The following is a 20,431-nucleotide window of genomic DNA, read 5'->3' on the forward strand; positions in this document are numbered from 1 at the left end:
TTGTGTCTGATCTGTTAAACAGTCTGAGAGGTCACACAGAGACCCAGCAGCTAAAGCCTGGATCATACTGGCTGCTGTTACTCCATCAGGACAACACTGAACCACAGTGGTGTGGATGTAGTGGATAAATCCCACCATACTGATGCTCAGAGTTAACCACAGGGAACAAAACCAGATGTTACCTTCAGATTGTGACCTTTGGAGTGGACGATGCAGATTTCAATAGAGAATAAATGTTGTTGTTTTTCAGCTGTGAAGAAAGAATCTAATTTTCTGAACTTAAGAATTTATGATGCTGGAAACAACATGGAGACTATAACACAACATTTCCACTGTGTTCATAGAATGAATGTAAAACTGTCAGACATTCATTAAATATGCAAAATGTCTACAGAAGCATCAGAGGGTCAGACGTGAAGCACTCAGTGATTTTGATCAAATGACTCATCAGTTATTGATCTGTACTACACTGATCTACCACGTTAGTAAAGCTGGTGTTCTGGTGGTGGAGGGAGACTCGGATCATGTTCTGGTTTTGGAGCAGTGATCTGCTGATGGTTCAGTTTGATGAGCTTCTTCAAAATCATCCCTGACATCACCACTGAAAGGACATCCATGAAAACAGACTGAAAATTACTGATATGTTCACAATCTGAGAGTTTAAAACTTGACAGACTTGATTCAGATGAAGTTATTTGAGCAGAAACTCCTGGATCTTTATCCTGTGTTGATCTAATCCTTCATGGTTCCTCCACAGAGTGGAGCAGCAGAGCTCAGAGGTTCCCAGTGGTCAGTCTGCCCAGCAGCATCAAACACAGCTGGACTCCATATTTATGGTCTGTACATGTACAACAACTACTGTTACATCTGTTCTGTTCACAGTCATCTCCATGCTGCTCTTTGTAGACCAGTGGATCGTCAGTGTGTCCAACATGGATCTGATGTTTGGCTCCATGATTTCACTCTGGCTCATTCATAAATATTCTGTTCCAGCTGCTGGAGGACAACATCATCACTTTTGTGAAGAACGAGCTGAAGAAGATCCAGAAGGTTCTGAGTCCAGATTACCCAGAATGCTTAGAGAGTCAGAGGAGCAGCAGCAGAGAGGCATTTGTGAAGATCACAGTGGACTTCCTGAGGAGAATGAAGCAGGAGGAGCTGGCTGACCGTCTGCAGAGCAGTAAGAGGATTTATCTAAAGATTTAAGCTGCTGGATAAATGAACATTTTCCAGAGATGGAAGATGGAGCAACATGTTTTAAAGATTAGTTCTTTTTGGAATTGAGTGTTTATTTTTCTTCTCATTCAGAACTTCAAGCTCCAGTTTGTCATCGTAACCTTAAATCCACCCTGAAGAAGAAGTTCCAGTGTGTGTTTGAGGGCATCGCTAAAGCAGGAAACCCAACCCTCCTGAATCAGATCTACACAGAGCTCTACATCACAGAGGGAGGGACTGCAGAGGTCAATGATGAACATGAGGTCAGACAGATTGAAACAGCATCCAGGAAACCAGACAGACCAGAAACAACCATCAGACAAGAAGACATCTTTAAAGCCTCACCTGGAAGAGATGAACCAATCAGAACAGTGCTGACAAAGGGAGTGGCTGGCATTGGGAAAACAGTCTTAACACAGAAATACAGCCTGGACTGGGCTGAAGACAAAGCCAACCAGGACATCCAGTTCATATTTCCATTCACTTTCAGAGAGCTGAATGTGCTGAAAGAGGAAAAGTTCAGCTTGGTGGGACTTGTTCATCGCTTCTTTACTGAAACCAAAGAAGCAGGAATCTGCAGCTTTGAAGACTTCCAGGTTGTGTTCATCTTTGATGGTCTGGATGAGTGTCGACTTCCTCTGGACTTCCACAAAACTACAATCCTAACTGACCCTAGAAAGTCCACCTCAGTGGATGTGCTGCTGATAAACCTCATCAGGGGGAAACTGCTTCCCTCTGCTCGCCTCTGGATAACCACACGACCTGCAGCAGCCAATCAGATCCCTCCTGACTGTGTTGGCATGGTGACAGAGGTCAGAGGGTTCACTGACCCACAGAAGGAGGAGTACTTCAGGAAGAGATTCAGAGATGAGGAGCAGGCCAGCAGGATCATCTCCCACATCAAGACATCACGAAGCCTCCACATCATGTGCCACATCCCAGTCTTCTGCTGGATCACTGCTACAGTTCTGGAGGATGTGCTGGAAACCAGAGAGGGAGGACAGCTGCCCAACACCCTGACTGAGATGTACATCCACTTCCTGGTGGTTCAGGCCAAAGTGAAGAAGGTCAAGTATGATGGAGGAGCTGAGACAGATCCACACTGGAGTCCAGAGAGCAGGAAGATGATGGAGTCTCTGGGAAAACTGGCTTTTGATCAGCTGCAGAAAGGAAACCTGATCTTCTATGAATCAGACCTGACAGAGTGTGGCATCGATATCAGAGCAGCCTCAGTGTACTCAGGAGTGTTCACACAGATCTTTAAAGAGGAGAGAGGACTGTACCAGGACAAGGTGTTCTGCTTCATCCATCTGAGTGTTCAGGAGTTTCTGGCTGCTCTTCATGTCCATCTGACCTTCATCAACTCTGGACTCAATCTGCTGGAACAACAACAAACAACCTCCAAGAAGTCTGAAACAGGAGAATCTGCAAAGAAACACTTCTACCAGAGTGCTGTGAACAAGGCCTTACAGAGTCCAAATGGACACCTGGACTTGTTCCTCCGCTTCCTCCTGGGTCTTTCACTGCAGACCAATCAGACTCTCCTACGAGCCCTGATGACACAGACAGGAAGTAGCTCACTGACCAATCAGGAAACAGTCCAGTACCTCAAGGAGAAGCTCAGTAAGAATCTGTCTGCAGACAAAAGCATCAATCTGATCCACTGTCTGAATGAACTGAATGATCGTTCTCTAGTGGAGGAGATCCAACAGTCCCTGAGATCAGGAAGTCTCTCCACAGATAAACTGTCTCCTGCTCAGTGGTCAGCTCTGGTCTTCATCTTACTGTCATCAGAAGAAGATCTGGATGTGTTTGACCTGCAGAAATACTCTGCTTCAGAGGAGGCTCTTCTGAGGCTGCTGCCAGTGGTCAAAGCCTCCAACAAAGCTCTGTGAGTACATATGTGATCATAGCTTTAGCTTTTAAATGTTTATTCTAGTTAACACAGATCAGGTGGAACAACTCAAATAAAATATCAAAAATATTAAGTGGTCATCAGTACTCAGTTTGTTCAATACTGAATACAATGGAGCACAAATTGTCCACGTTTCTGAAATATTTCTGGGTGTAACTGTCACCAAAGTGCAATTTAGACCTGGCCTGTGGTTGTTATCTAAGTGATAATCATCAATTCTACTAAAACAAATACAAAATAAAGAAGTTTGACACATTCTGTTGATATCAAAAGCACACTGAACAATTCAGTGTTGTTTTACTGCTGTTCTCTCTTCACTTCTTCTCCTCTGATTCTCTCCACATGTTGCTCTGCATCAGTGCTCAGTTTCCTGACAAAACAAGATGAAATATTGCTAAATATAATAGTATCTCATTACGCTTCAACATAAGTGTTTTATTTTTGTAATTGTTTATCTGTTATTTTTCAGACTGAGTCACTGTGACCTGTCAGAGAGAAGCTGTGAAGCTCTGGCCTCAGGTCTCAGCTCTCAGACCTCTAATCTGAGACAGCTGGACCTGAGTAACATTAACCTGAAGGATTCAGGCGTGAAGCTTCTGTCTGAAGGACTGAAGAGTCCACACTGTACACTGGAAACTCTCAGGTGAGATCAAGCATTTTTCTTTCATCAACTGACAGAATTAGCAGATTAATAATAAGGCAGTCCTCTAATAAGAGGAGATGTGGAGGTGCTTTGAAGGGCAACGTACTCTTATGTTAACAAGACAGGAAGTAGTTCCTGGGAACTGCTTCCTTTGTTATTGTCTAAGTAGAAACATGATGGTGAAACAGTGATGAGTTTGCAGAGGTGGATCCACACAACACAACAATGCTGTTGCGTGCTGAAAGCAGACTTCTCACAGATTCTGAGGCTGCAGGTTTCATCACTGTCCAACCAAAATTCACTGAACCAGCAGTAAATGAACGTCCAAAACTACGCTTCATGTTTAAAAAACAGATGATCAGGGGGATTTGTGTTTACATCTTTTTTGTGTGATCTGTTCACCTGCTGTTTCAGCTGTTTGGTGGTTGTTGAGATGGTTTTGTGAACTTTTAGCTGAGATTCTGACGTTTCTGTAGATACCACACATGTCTAATTACTTTGTACAGCATGAATGGCCATAACGAGGTTTTTAACAGTAAGAAAAGTTGTAAAACTTCAGAAAATATAATTAAAAGTCCAAAACCTTCTACGTCTGGTGGCTTGTGGTAAGGAGCAGATCAAACGAGTAAAGAATTACGTTATAATTATAAATGGCTTCAACAGCACATTCAGGTCTGTGAGACTCATTCAGACACTGAGCCGTGGCTCTGTGCTACATGCACATAGTTCTGGATCTCTGCCATTCAGACACACTTTATATATAGTTTATTTTATGTAGTGTTCAATACTGAACTGTACATTTAGTCTTTTTAAAGGCAGCAAGTTTTATTCAGTGTTTTCATAAAAGCCTTATTTTTATCCATTTACTGCTATTAGGAAGAACACGTGAGGTTTAAGACCTGGACCAGTTTGAAACCTTTTGTCCTCCACAGTGGAAAATGGGTGGAAATAAAAATGGGTCTCACTTTAGCCAGCTCCTAATTTTATCAGTTCTACTCTCAGCGTCTCCTGTATATCTCCTGTATAAATGTTGCACTCAGCTTTGTGGTCTCCAATATCACTGAAATGCAGCCAGATGCTGCTCATTTTGCCTTTTCACTCTTTCCTGACACGCTTGCATTTCAGTACAGCTCCCATTTCTCTGTGTACTGGTCTCTACCACTACCCTTGCTGTCTATGGGACATTTCCGTCCTCTTTCACATAATGGTATGATCCCAGTCTGTCTCTTAAAGTGATTGGCCACATGGTTTGCTCATCAGAATAAAACCTCAGCCGTGCTCACATTGATTATCAGCAAGCCTGAAAATTCATCAATATTTGACATATGAAATTATCTCAAGGGCTTGATTTGGCCCACGGACCATATGTTTGACACCCCTGGTTTACACAGTTTGGTATTCAATGTACAAGTGAGCTAGCTCTCAGCTAACTAGCAGACAAGCTAACTGCTGGGACTGCGTCTTTCTAACAAGAGCGTCAGACACTCAGACTGGTTTCCTTTGTGGATGATGATGTGTTCTCACACTGATCCTTCATGCTGATGCTGCCATCCACCCACTGCTCCTGGATTCCTCATCATCATCTCCATCAGCCCTCACAATACTCCACCTTCATCAGCTTCATGTTCAGCAGCCTGGATGGACAGTAATTCTTTCCATGGGTTATGGTGGGACATTGAGAGCTGAAGTCAAACAGCAGTGAGAATGAAAGACTGATTCATTTCTATTTAGTCTTGTGATGTGCAGCTTTGTTCAGAGCATTAAGGCCCAGCAAAGATTACTGAGGTCATAGAGTCCTGATGAAACCTGTGTGCTTATAGAAACTGAGACCAGATGAACCAGAATAGAAGGACATTAAAATGAAGTGTCAGCTACACAAAGGCAAAGCTATTCAGTTGTTGCTGTGAGTTATTTAAATGGAGGATGGAGTCAGACTTTAAGCTGCTGGACTCAGTCACTATATCCTGTTGTCCTCATAGAACCTGGACACACAGACTCACCTGTGACACAGTGACACACAGTGTGGGCTACACACACATTAGAAAGTGGATCAGTCACACTTGTGCAATCATTTGTTGTGCTGGGAAACCATGAACACTGTGAATCACATTAATGGCTTTGTTACAGCAACATTCAATCATGAGTTCAAAAGTAGTGCATTGTGTACTTATTTTAATAGTACTGCAGTATGAGAAGTGCAACATTCAGTGTGCAGAAACAGATCAGGTGCTTTCTAACAGCAGTGTTCCCTTTAACACAGCAGCAGTTCAAATATTTCTGTCAGTCTGAGCTGAAACATGAATCTAATCAAATATCAAATCAAAGTTCTTTGCCTCTGCCAGGACGTTAACATTTGATCTAGTTTTTTACAAAGTTCCCTCAGCGTCCAGAGCCACCAACATACCTTTGATCAACAGCAAGTGAACATTTATAAATGTGTGTTTGCAGAACAGGAAGCAGCAGAACTATTGTTCTGTTATCAGGCAGCAGCACAAACGCTCATCAGCTCATTTACTGTGCAGGACTTTGAGTGTGTGAAGTGTGTGTTTGTGCTGGATTTCCTTTGGAGAATCTCAGTCAGAAACCAGACAAAGAAAAACTCTTTCAACAGTCCAGGTTGAGTTGACAACATGAACTGCATTTATCTTCCTCTGACTTGACATGTTCTTCCTCCTCTGCACCGAGCCAGCTGCTAAGACTCACAAGCTCATTGACATTTTCTGATGATAAAGAAACTCTCTTCTTCTGCACAATATGAGCAGCAACAGAGAAGAAGCTTTCACAGGTACAGATGTTGCAGCTGTGGCCAAGTACATGTGCTGCATGTTGGAGCAGCACTCTAATGGACAGGCCTCTGTACTGATGGTGGGCTCTGCTCTGTATCCACCACACTGTTCTCAGCTGAGTCTTCCTCCTGTTCACAATCACACTCTGATCAAGCATGTTCATGTTGTAACGCCGTGGCTTTCGTAGTCTCTCCTTTTTCTACAGCTCATGTGTTCTTCTTGTGATGCTGCGTCTTGAGGCTCATACATGTCGTCATTTGTTGATCCTAAGAACGTTCCTCAGACCGACTTCTTCAACAACAGATAACTTTAGTTGTATCAACACTGCCTCCTGGAACAGTTTAAAATGAACATGTCAAAGATCTGTACCTGTCTCCATGTTTCTGTCCCCGCCCCTTTCTTTCTGTCCTGGGTCATGTGAGCGCTGCAGTAGTATTAGGCCCACCCTCAATGCTCCCATTGGCTGAGACGCATAATGACGCCCATTTCAAGCCAGCACTGATCAACATCCCTCCTGTGACCCATGGCTTTTATATTCAGAGCCAGTGAGCACTTTCACAATAATCATGATTTTAAAAACTGTGATTAAAATAATTGCTGACGTTAATCAGTTAATGAGTTAACGAGATAATAACAGGTTAAGTTGCCCTAATAATTAGACTTTGGTGACAAACTGGTGTGATCTCCATGTTTCCTTTGTTGGACTGTGGGCGAGTGTCAGAACTGAATGTACTGAGTAACATGTAGAGTTTAAACATGTGTCAGTTCCAGTTTTAGAGCTCTAAAGTGCAGCTATCATGTTAGGAATATGTTAGGAATAGACAGGAACACTGAGCACACTGAGGTCAAATCTTTATTTTACCACTCGCTGCATTCTTGATGTTCATGAATTCAGCAGCTTCATGATTGTCTGCAGCATTAATCTCATATTTCCATTAAAGTGTTGAATTTGACTGTTTGATGTTCTTTATGATCTCTGGCACCAGTTCATCTGTAGGCTGAGCTCAGTCCATCCATTTAGTGAAATGATGTTTAAAGGTCTCCTTGTTCTGTGAGCGTGCACAGATCCTGAAGCAGAAAGCCTGGGTTACAGAGAAATGATCATCACTGTGATGATGCTCATCATCTCTGACTGGGATTTGAGGGTTTGTCAGAGCAGCAAAGAAAGCCTGGCTATGTTGGACTGGGTGTGGAAGCAGCTCCCAGTTTGAGTTCAGGAGACAGACGCCCTCTCTACTTTGAAGATCAGCTTCAAACTTTCCTTTTTAATAAAGCTTATAGTTCGAGCTGGATCAGGTGACCCTGAACCATCCCTTAGTTATGCTGCTATAGGCTCAGGCTGTTGGTGGACTTCCCATGATGCTCTGCTTTCTTCTCCCCTCTTTTCACTCCTGATGCTTTTATATGTCACTACTGCATGTCCTTAACTTTTGTCTCTCTGTTTTGTTCTTGTCTCTCTGAGCTCATCTCTTCTCTTTCCCCTCACCCTGCAACCAGTCATGGTAGATGCTCCTCCTGGAGCCTGTTTTCACTGGGAGGATCTTTGTGTCAAAGGGAGATCTTCTTCCCACCATCACCAGGTGCTGCTCACAGTGGAGGCGGTCACCTTACACTGTTAAACAGCTTCAGATGACTGTTGTTGTCTGTTGGGTATTGTCACTTATAAATAAAGTTACAATGGATGGATAGATGTTATTGTGACAAAGAGAAAACAACTGTTGACAGATAGATTGTTGTTTTGTGTGTCTGCAGTCTGTCAGGCTGTCTGATCACAGAGGAAGGCTGTACTTCTCTGGCCTCAGCTCTGAGCTCCAACCCCTCCCATCTGAGAGAGCTGGACCTGAGCTACAATCATCCAGGTCCCTCAGGAATGAAGCTGCTGTCGGCTGGACTGAAGGATCCAGGCTGGAGACTGGACACTCTCAGGTATGGAGAGAAAATCTGATAGAGGAGGAAGAGCTGGAAACATTTCCCGTGTCTTTCACTCACTTCCTGTTTGTTTCCTGCAGATGACACATGAACAATCACACATGCAGCAATATTTTCAGGGACAGACACACTAGTCTAGCTGGATAGTTCATGGATATTTATGTAGGGGTCTCCAAGGAGTCTGTTTGCAGGAACATTTAGGTCACAGGTGTACCTGATATAGATGCCAGTGTACCTAATAAAGTGTCAGCTAACATTTGGAAATGGAAGCTTAAATAATGACAAACTGTACATTCACAGCTGAATTCACAATAAATTTGTTCTGAAGTGCACATTTTTCTGTTATTGTTCTCAAACAACAGAATGAGAATGAAATATTGATTCTAACAGGGCCCATAAACAGCATTAGCTTAGCAGCATTAGCTTATCAGAGTTTCTATCATGGTCACAGAAATCTTTAGCAGAGAAAAGTGGCCTACTTAGCAATAACTGCTCAAGTTGTATAAAGAAAGGGAAAACAGTATTAGCATTAGCTGCTAATGGCAGCTTACTTAGCATAAACTCTTCACATCTTTATAATGCAAGGGAAAGGAGTCACTCATGGAAGCCTATTTAGCATTAACGTCTCACATCATTATAAAACAAGAGAAAAGGGTATTAGCATAAGCTACTAATGCTTATTCACCTCAAATTAGCTTTAGCTGCTAATGGTAGCCTACTTAGCATTAACTCCTCACTAATATAATGCTAATTCATATCAAATTAGCATTAGCTGCTCATATTGTTATAAGGAAAGAGAAAACAATATTAGCATTAGCTACTAATAGTTATTCAGCCCTAATTAGAATAAGCCTCTGTTAAGATTCAATATTGAGGAAGGGTACAAGAGGTGATCGAAGAATAACCACACCGATCCGGCCGGGTGAAGTCAAACGATGATTTTAATGAATACACGCGTGGGAAGACACTCTGTACGCAGACAGCCAGTAGTCCTCGACTTAATCAAAGCATGAACAGATATTTTATAGCATCAGGGTTTGTTTACTGACGCCCCTTCATACGTCACAGACACATTTTATACATAGATCAAATCAAAACCACAACGACTTTTGACACAGTTTAAAAGAACAATTGTCTCCTATCTTCACAACAGGTGCTTCCTGTCACTGCCGGATGCTCGCAGCAGTTCTGCGACAAACTGCTCTTTGCAACATCAGCAAAACATGATTAAACTTTCACCTATAAATGATTCTCTAACTGAGTGTGTGTGTGTGTGCGTCTGTGTGCTAACCACAATTGCACCCTGTTTCACCTCGCGACTAGCTCCTGACCCCTCACCAGACAGAGAGACAGAAACCACTCTCGTATATGTAATAATCGAACTGAAACTATGGATATGACTTTTACTAAATAAATGTTTTAATCAAGAACCTCTACTAAACATAATAACTGTGTGCATAAGCATCTTAAGGCCTTCTTAAAGCTATCTGTTACATTGTTAAAGCAATGATCATACTGTTGCTTAAAATAACTTCCTGCTTGTGCAAACTCTCTGCAAGCCTGTTTCCTGTCAGCCTGTGACTTTTAGCCTTTCTGAAAGACACACACTGTTCAACCCCTGAATGCAATATAAACTCCAGATTATATTATTAATGCAATGGTACTGATGACAATTATTTAACAATAGCAGTAAAATAATTTCCCTTCTCGACACTCCCTCTCATGACCTCTGGAACACCAGAGGTCACAATACATTGTGTCCTCACTCAGCAAATCAGACAACCTCATGTCATCTAATTGGTCCGGTAATAAACACCAGCTCCCCTTCGAGAACACTCCATGTGTAAGCTTAGGTTTTCTCGGTCCCTCTCTGCAGGCCTCGAGATCTCCAGGATCCTCGCCCCTCCTGTGGACGCCGAGATCGATCTTCTGCAAAGGAAACAAAACACCTTTTCCTGCATCTCCCTAACTTATCCTATTTGGGACTCTTTAATCAAAAGCCTGATCCTAATTATCTTCTTAACTTATTGACTTGTATTTATGTATACTCTTCAACGTTACTCATCACTTTAAAACTCTTTAAGCCCTGCTTTTACGTCCGGTTGCTCGCTCTATTTTCCCTTATCTGATCATCAACATCCTGTGCACAAATTGTCGCTGCTGCAAGTTCCTCTACTCTAAAAGAAAACAACCACTTTAATCAATGAAGTTTAAGCATATAAGCAATTACTCCTGTATACATTTCATCATAGCTAAATGCTGCCTTGAAACAACTCCTATGTGTTAACTTCATTTTAACCTCACATTTCCTATGTTATAACCCATTTTGGTATAGCCTTTTTATTTCATTTTGCTCCTTTAATGTAACAATACCTTCTAATTCTAATTTATCAGACTTAACCAAAATATATGCTTTCCTTCCTCTTTGGTCCTTCTTTAAGTTCAGTTAAAAGCTAAATGAATTTAAGGCCTTTTGCCTGGAATCAATACTGTCATGTGTGTTTCTTAACTCTGTGTCTGTAAGCGTGTGCAATCCTTCATGAACTCATATTATCCTCACAGTAGATTGGCTAATCATAGCGCTAGCCAAAGGCTCGTGACCCTCCAGAGACAAATTTGAGCCACAACTCCTTTAAAAGCACAAAATGCAATATGTATAAAAATCATTTCTATTTATAAGCTCCCCCTTTATCCTAAAAATACCTCCTATGTAATATCTGTATGTGTAAGCCTACATTATAACCACTTCTTCTAAAGATCAAAAAATCAAACCTGTTCTACTCCTTCAACCCTCACTAATTTTCCCTCTAAGATTTATTCACAGCTTTGAAAAACCAGCATTGTATCTTCTAAACAGGATTCAGTTCTGTCATGGTCCTGGGCCATGTTGGCCCAGTATTCTTGGTTCCTTGTATTTTCGCTCCTTATTTAGGCCAGGTTTCCTTGGGTGTCCTATTGTGGTGTTCCCTAAGTGTTTTTTCCCTTTGTGACTCTTACCCCCTTGTGCCCCTCTGTGTATTTATGAGCTCTCGTCTCTCTTTGTATTTATTCCATGTTTCCCCCAGCCTGTTATGTCTGTGTTCTCCCCGTACTTTCTCTCCTCCTGTCTGAACCTCTGTGTACTTCCTGTTTTACTTTGACAGTCTCTCGTCAGTATGCGTAATGTTGTATTCACTCCTGCCCTGTCTCGTTATGTTTATCAGTATCCCCTGTGTTCCCCACCTGTGTGTAATCTCCCTGTGTTCTCTGTGTGTATTTCCCCGGACCTCCCTGCATCCTCGTTTCTGGTTTGTGTTATTAGCTTACCCAGTTTTCCGGTTTCTTGTTTTTCCACCAGTGCTGTTTTATGCCCACCGTTGTAAATAAATATTCACCTGCACCAGAGCTGCCGCCTTTTGGGTCCTTTTCTACAACTCCACACGGCTTGCCTCGCAAACCGTGACAAGTTCACTTTTAATCCTTTAACCTTAACTTAAAAATAACAGTTTCAGTTTTACCATATCCAAATGATCAAAAACCCAAAAGTTCCTAAAATGATCCTAAATTATTAAACAATTAAATTATTAAACCCTAAACCCCCCTTTATCTTGATACATTTCATGTGTCAAGATACTATACAAAACTTAAAAATGCTCAGTTTCCCCACTCATGATCCAATGTATGTCATAAAAATAAACTTAAAACAGAACAGTTATCAGTCATGTGTTTCTTCAATTAATGATAACTGAGTTACATCAAAAAATATTTCCCCTTTAGCATTTGGCATTCTCCCAACAATATACTATAATCCCATAATCTAACCCCAGTCAACAAAACAAAACAGAAATTTTCTCTGGTAAAAACAAATTGTTTGTCCACATTAATTCATCCTCACTCACATTCAGTCACACATTCACTCACATGCAGTCACACCATGTATTTGCTGATAGTGGAGCTTCCCGCACGATCAGATACTCCACCCTCAGCAAAATGAGCTCCGTCATTTTTTATTTTCCATAGGAAAATATTTCTTTATGCTTTTGGACTGGATTGACTCGCATAAAATCCTTTTTACAGGGACTTACGACCTTGATCAGTCCCCACAGGTAGCTTTCTCCTCAGCCAATTGTAATCTGGAAAGCCCCCTTATATTTGCTCTTCCCGAGAATTTTCAGCGCCGTTATTCACTGTTGCAGGCCTGCTTAAAACAGAAATGAAAAATAGAGCTGATTGTTAGCTCATAAAAACAAAACAAAGTCACCTGACCGGTTTTCTTTAAGTGCACTGTTACAAAATAATGGGCCCCTCCCAGACATGTCCATGTTTCCTAAAACTCCCTCTATTAAAAACAAAAATAACAACAACAACCTACCTGACAGAATCAACCCATCACCACAACAACCTTAAACACACAAATCTTGCCACCACATAATTTCACCTCCTCAATACACCAAAAGTCTCATTAAAACCACTCAATTTACACACCAAAATCACCCCCTTATGCTCTTAAATTCAGCATAAGACCCCTTACGACATCATATAATCACTAAACTATAAATTCCCCACCCCAATCTGCACTTCTCGTCTCTGCTATGCTTCCTCTTCCTGAAAGTCACAGTCACACACACACTCAGGAAGTTCCTTCGTCATATGGCTTCTTCTATTCCTCAATTACAAACTCAAATGTATTTTATTAAACATTCACACCATTGTATCATTCATACAAAATAGCAAGCTGTTCTTCATTGCATATGTTTGTGTTCTTAGCCAGGTTTAATCTGTATCTCTGCATTAAACTCCATGAGCTTGTCTTGTCTTTATAAGTTTAATGCATTTTCTGTTTGTGTGTGTGAATTTGCATATGGTGCTTTTGCAGTGTGTCAGACTCCTTCATAATTTTGCCTTTAAACAGTCAATTTTCTCCTCCCCAAATTTACTAACCCAAATTCTGATTTCCTACCTTAAATAGCAGCATTCCTTGTCCTCAGCCAGAAGGTAGGGCTCCACTTGCCACTTTCCACCTCCACCTTAGCCCAGCGGCTTTACCCCTTGAGGTCCCATCCTCTTCACTTCATCTCACCAGTGAGTCGGAGCTCACCGGGACTGAGTGAGGCGAATAATCGTGACTGTGCCTGCCTTAGGTTGTCCCAGGGTTTCGAGGTGGGATCTTACCCGTCATGGGCTATCCAGCCTTCCATACTCGCCTGATACGGGGCCCAAGTGGGCAGGGGAGGGAACACACTGGCTCTGGGAATTAAAGGAATGTAAGCTGCTTCCTTCATTGCATCTTATATTAAACTATCTCACTTCTGACTCCTTCCTAGAATAATTTCACATATGGCACTTTGTGTATGTGTGTTTTCTATTCATTAATGTAATTGTCAGTTATTTTCTCTCCCGGTCAGGGAACCACATTATTTTCTCTCTTCATTTTACCTTCTTTTGTTTGTTTGTGACGTTCTACTTTAGTTCTACTAAACCTTGATGTAAAAACAATACTCCCTTATTTCACGCACACACTCTGCCTTTTGCCTACACACACACTTCTCTCTCAGACTTCCTCTGTTCACACATCACCTTATATGGGCATGCAAACTTCCTGTCACCCACACCATTTCCTGTTACACACACACCGCACGCAGCTGCTCAGAGCAGCTCAAGCTGCTTTGCTGTTTCTCCAGGCTAATCAAACTTATTTTGTATTTACAATCTACAAACCCTCTGTAATTCTACTAACTTTTGACCTAAAATGTAGCATCATTCACACAATGATTTCATAATCCTCTCACACACACCTTTTAAATAAACTAAACTCTTATAACATCACTCATGCCTCTCTCCAATTAAAAACACTTTCAAACTTTAAAACGTCCTACTTTACATCACCCAAGAAATACCTCTCACACCTTTATTCATCATGTCAAAGCTTCTAGTCACCGCATTCACACAAGAAATTGAAAAAATAAAACACACCAGCAACTATTGCTGGAGAGAAGTTACTACTGAAAGTAATATGTTAATCTTAAGTATACACAGTGCACTCAATATATTTATATATCTACATCCAAACTCAGTCAATTACTATACATCCACTACGGCAACTCAAAACTTTATTTATAGTCCTCTAATAAACATAAATGGCATTTTAAACACACACTCAACAATGTTTGCAGCAGTATTTGTAAAACCAACTGTGGCTTAAACAGTTCACTGCTTACTCATTTGCATTTTCACTCACACACACACCGTCTAAAAATAGCAGCAGCATTGCCTCAGACTCCTTTCACACAGATCTTTTTATATTACAAAGACGTCTTATATTTACAACTACTGTCAGATCTGTCAGCTTTAGCGCCTAACCAATTTTGACAAATTTCAGTTAACGGTCTAACCGATAAAGTCCAACTTTTTTGTAATCAATTAACCAGTATCTGTCCAACAGTTTCTGGCCTCATCTCTAAAGTCCCTAACTCAATTTAAAAGTGTCCAACACCCAAGGTCCAACCTTTGCTGCCCAAAAAAGCGCAGATACCGTTCCAAACGGTAAGGAGACTCTAACTCCTAGTTATTCTGGAGTGCCCCAAGCTCCACAGTGACCAACTGACTATCCCTCTTCGAGGACAATGTCTAAGCGTCCTTGACATTGGCAAGCGTTACCTCTGAGCACTGCGCTTCCTACCAGTCCAACTGGCGTTCTTGAGTAATTTATAATACTTTGGAACAACAGTAAAACACCCAACACAAGTGTATAACTGAGGCAGGTGCAACCTAGTGGTCAAATGGAGACTCCAACTCACAAAATGACCGCTCAGGTCCACTCTTATGACCAAATTTGGACTCTAACCAACACAATAACCAATTCCCTACCAAACTAAAATCATTTCCAGCAGTCCAACTGCTTCCCGCGGTCCAACCGCATTAAATCCTTTCCAGCAGTCCAACTGCTTTAAATCCTCAGTACTGTCATGACATTCTCATCAAAATCAAAACAGACATCCACCAGTAACTTCAGTGAGTAGACTTAAATTTTATCATATCCAATTTGGCACACTTTGGAAATAATTCAACAGGTAGTGCCTTACCTTTTGGATAAGCCGGCTTATGTCCACTCACTTAGACCACTGGAATTCATGTCTGCCCGTCAGACCACCTAAGACCCCGGATTTCTCCGTCCAAACCTCCAACTCTCCCTCCTCAATAACCGGACGAAGCCCCCAAATGTTAAGATTCAATATTGAGGAAGGGTACAAGAGGTGATCGAAGAATAACCACACCGATCCGGCCGGGTGAAGTCAAACGATGATTTTAATGAATACACGCGTGGGAAGACACTCTGTACGCAGACAGCCAGTAGTCCTCGACTTAATCAAAGCATGAACAGATATTTTATAGCATCAGGGTTTGTTTACTGACGCCCCTTCATACGTCACAGACACATTTTATACATAGATCAAATCAAAACCACAACGACTTTTGACACAGTTTAAAAGAACAATTGTCTCCTATCTTCACAACAGGTGCTTCCTGTCACTGCCGGATGCTCGCAGCAGTTCTGCGACAAACTGCTCTTTGCAACATCAGCAAAACATGATTAAACTTTCACCTATAAATGATTCTCTAACTGAGTGTGTGTGTGTGTGCGTCTGTGTGCTAACCACAATTGCACCCTGTTTCACCTCGCGACTAGCTCCTGACCCCTCACCAGACAGAGAGACAGAAACCACTCTCGTATATGTAATAATCGAACTGAAACTATGGATATGACTTTTACTAAATAAATGTTTTAATCAAGAACCTCTACTAAACATAATAACTGTGTGCATAAGCATCTTAAGGCCTTCTTAAAGCTATCTGTTACATTGTTAAAGCAATGATCATACTGTTGCTTAAAATAACTTCCTGCTTGTGCAAACTCTCTGCAAGCCTGTTTCCTGTCAGCCTGTGACTTTTAGCCTTTCTGAAAGACACACACTGTTCAACCCCTGAATGCAATATAAACTCCAGATTATATTATTAATGCAATGGTACTGATGACAATTATTTAACAATAGCAGTAAAATAATTTCCCTTCTCGACACCTCTAAAAGCAGCCTACTTAGCATTAACTCCTCACATCGTTGTTACCCAACGGGAAAGAGTATTAGTATTAGCTACTATCATTTTTAATAAGTAAGAGAAAACAGTGTTAGCATTATTGAATAATGCTAATTCACACTAAATTAGAATTACCTATTTACAAGAGCGTACTTAGAATTAGCTGCTCACATTGTTAAAAAGTAAGGGAAAACAGTATTAGTATTAGCACATAATGCTAATTCACGTCAAAGTAGCATTAGTTAATAATGGCAGCCTACTTAGCATTAACTGCTCACTAATATAATGCTAATTCACATCAAATTAGCATTAGCTGCTCACATTGTTAAAAGGGAAAACAATAATAGCATTAGCTGCTAATAATTATTCACCTAATTAGAGTTAGCCCCTAATGGCAGCCTAGTTAGCATTAACTCCTGACATCGTTATAATGCAGGGGAAAAGGGTTACCATTATCGGATAATGCTAATTTACATCAAATTAACAATAGTTAATAATGGTAGACTTCGTATCACTAGCTGCTGTCATTCTTACAAAGCAAAGGAAAACAATATGAGCATTAGCTGCTAATGCTTTTTCATCTAAAATTAGCATTAGCCACTAATGGCAGCCTACTTAGCATTAACTCCTCACTAATATAATGCTAATTCACGTCAAATTAGCATTAGCTGCTAGCATCAGCCTACCTAGCACTAGTTGTTCACATTGTTAAAAGGGAAGAGAAAACGATATTAGCATTAGCTACTAATAATTATTCACCCCTAATTAGAATTAGCCGCTAATGGCAGTATACTTAGCATTAACTCCTCACATTGTTATAATGTAAGGGAAAAGAATTAGCATTATCTAATAATGTTGACCTTGGCCCACTGGAAAAGTTCAGAACTAAAGATTTAGGAGTGTTTCTCGATAGCTCTTTCTCATTTGAGAAACAAATAAATTCTGTTATTAAAACCAGCTGTAAGGTTTATATTGTTGATTGTCATTTATGCTTAGAAATATTTACTCATATATGCTTAGAGTTGTATAATTGATTGCATAATGATAGAGGATTGATCCTTAGTAGTGTGTAAAGACTCTGTGTGCCTTCCAGAGTGCTCTGGCATGCACACACCACTTGGGGCCATGAGAGAGGTCGTACCCTCTCTTACTGATTTATGGTGTAGGACAGGGGTCTCAAACTCAATTTAGCTGGGGGCCGCTGCAGGCAGAGTCTGGGTGAGGCTGGGCCGCATTAGGTTTTCCACAAGAAAGGCATGGTTAAAAAATTCCAATCTTCTCAAATCTCTTTATTTTTATTTTTTAACACAAAATATGAAAAATAAATAAACAAATTAAGAATTAATAAGAAAATAAATCAATCTGTAATACATAAATAAAATAATAATATGTTTTTAGTCAGTGAACTTGTGTGTATCTTTCAGTCTTCTATATCTGCTGTATTTAGATTGAAATGTCTGTATTAACAGTTCTATAACCTTCTTCTGAACATGAATGGAACACTGTAGAAAATGAACTGTTCTTCTGAACATGGCTTCTCTTGCCTACTCCTTGCTGCTAGAGACTAGAGATGGCACGATACCACTTTTTTATGTCCGATACCGATACCGATATCATAAATTTGGATATCTGCCGATACCGATATGAATCCAATATAGTGTTTTTTAATCAACAAAACTGTTTTTTAAAATATCTTGCTGCATTTTGCAAGTCTGCAAGTTCATACTCAAGTTTAAAACAACAACTACACTAAAGCTATTCTGTTATACCTGTATACAAAAAAAACATTTCATAGTTCAGCAATACTGATCAATCTAATAAACTTAGACCTACACCATCCTCCCTATTCTGGTATTTTAAAGAGTACTTAGTGTAAATATTAAGCAACCTAACTAATAGGGTTCCAACTCCCAGCAACAACAAAAATAAATAAATAAAAAATAGGGAACCACCCCTCACGCTCCACCTCATGATGCTTAATCGAAGTAATCAACCTTAATTTGATGCAGTGTGAAAAAAAATGCACAGAAATCAATTATTTTTCAAGAAATATTAAATAGATTCAACATCTTTCTTCAACAAAATTGCAGACTGCACAGATGGTACCTTCCCAAAGGAAAAAGTACTATAGCTTACTAGGGTATATATATTAGACTTAATAGTCACTATATACAGTAATTGACTTCTATTCATTTTACATCAAATTAAAACTTTGGGTGTTAGATAATTATTTATTAAAAGCTCGACATTTGAAATGAGAATAAGAAAGAAAAGTATGTCTTTGTGCCCCCTTTTCCCTGTTCATGCCCTATCGGCCCCCCTGGCTAAACTTTGCTAGATCCGCCCCTGCACAGTTACCAGCCGTCAGCTACGTAGAAAAAGATCCTGGTGTAGAAAGTAATATTAAATAAATTCTAACAACAGCTTATCAAGTTTAAACGTGCTGCTGTTGTTCAGCCGCTGGTTTCCTCTTTCTGGTGCAAAGTGGACCAAAAACAAACAAGAGAGACGGACTCGAGACAGAAAAGCCGATCAGCTGATCATTAAGCAGTTTCATGATTGAAGTAGCAGCCGGAGAGCGAGAGGCAGTCGCTTGTTAAGCTTAACGTGGGAATGCTTTACAAACATTCAGAGATGGACTTACACACTTGCTTTACTTCTCTCGGGATAACTTTGTCGAAGATGAAATGCCGGGTTGCTAGCGAAGCTCCACATGCTATCCAGACCACCGACAGGTCCTGCATGCCACAGCCGCTCTATCACGTGATGCATACTGCTCCAACGTGCTAACGTTCTGAGGTGAGTTACGGCATGTTGCAACTTTTGTGAGGTGCTTTCGTGATATTTAATGGATCGGATTACATTTTTTATTTTTCTCCGATATCCGATCCAGTAATTTAGGTCAGTATCGGACCGATACCGATACGTAATATCGGATCGGTCCATCTCTACTAGAGACCTGGCAGCGTTTCCTCTCGCATAGCCGAGCCAGATTTGGCCTGAGGGAGGAAGCAGTTGCGGCCCTCAGTATGTCTTGAAAATGATCATCCGTAAGTCTGGACCTGTACTTGGACTTATTGAAGTTCAAAGTGGAGAAGAGCTTTTGGCACAAGTATGTGCTACCAAAAAGGCACATGGTCCGCTTGAACATTCGGGAAAGCCGAGGGAAACTAGGGCTCAAGTCTCTCAAAAATTGTCCAAGCTTGTCTGCTTTTCCACTCACCTCCCTGAACTTTGCTTTGAGTTCAGAGTTGCACTGCAGCTCAATGAGCTCCATTTGAAGCACAGAAGGGGCATCTTGCACATCAAAGGAGAAGGGGTCCGCAAAAATGTGAAAGGTGGCTCTGTGTGTCTTGAAGTCAGCAAATCTGTGATCAAATTCCTCCTGTAGCCTCAAAATGACATCAACATACTCGTCAGCACTGAATGGTGTGCCTGCATCCACGAGTGCCTTGCATGCTGGGAAATGGCAAAGGTTTGTCTGAGAGAGCTGAGCTTTCCAGAGCGCCAGTTTTGTGGAGAATGCTCTCACGTTGTCATAGGCAGCACTGACAAGTTGCCCCTGGCCTTGTAACGTCTTGTTCAGTACATTAAGCTCATGTGTCATATCAACAAGAAAAGCTGAGTCCATGAGCCATTTGGGATCAGTTAGCACAGGAACACTAACTCCATCCTTCTCCATGAAGGCTTCACTTCTGCTCTCAACTCAAAAAGTCTCTTTAATACATTTCCCCTGCTGAGCCAACGTACCTCAGTGAAGTCGAGCACATCCCCATATTCTGACTCCATTTCCTCTAAAAAAGCACAGAACCTTCGGTGCTTTAAGCCCCTGGATCTGATTTGGTTGATGCATTTCACAACAATAGACAT

General features: G+C 41.0%; 1 protein-coding gene across 1 annotated transcript in view; it reads left to right on the forward strand.

Annotated features, from left to right (window-relative positions):
• Positions 1–999: 999 nt before the first annotated feature.
• The window catches only part of LOC146640671 (protein NLRC3-like), a 24,762-nt gene continuing 5,330 nt past the window's right edge, over positions 1,000–20,431 (forward strand). Inside the window, exons 1-4 of the mRNA XM_085400050.1 lie at positions 1,000–1,180; positions 1,309–3,106; positions 3,600–3,773; positions 8,312–8,485. Coding sequence (XP_085256176.1) covers positions 1,144–1,180; positions 1,309–3,106; positions 3,600–3,773; positions 8,312–8,485 — 2,183 coding nt within the window. The 5' untranslated portion in view covers positions 1,000–1,143. The remainder of the gene's footprint in view (positions 1,181–1,308; positions 3,107–3,599; positions 3,774–8,311; positions 8,486–20,431) is intronic.

This window comes from Rhamphochromis longiceps, unplaced genomic scaffold (genome assembly GCF_057381845.1).
Source record: "Rhamphochromis longiceps isolate RC_006_pf unplaced genomic scaffold, R_longiceps_female_GT1.1 unmapped_scaffold_4, whole genome shotgun sequence".
Taxonomy (NCBI): domain Eukaryota; kingdom Metazoa; phylum Chordata; class Actinopteri; order Cichliformes; family Cichlidae; genus Rhamphochromis; species Rhamphochromis longiceps.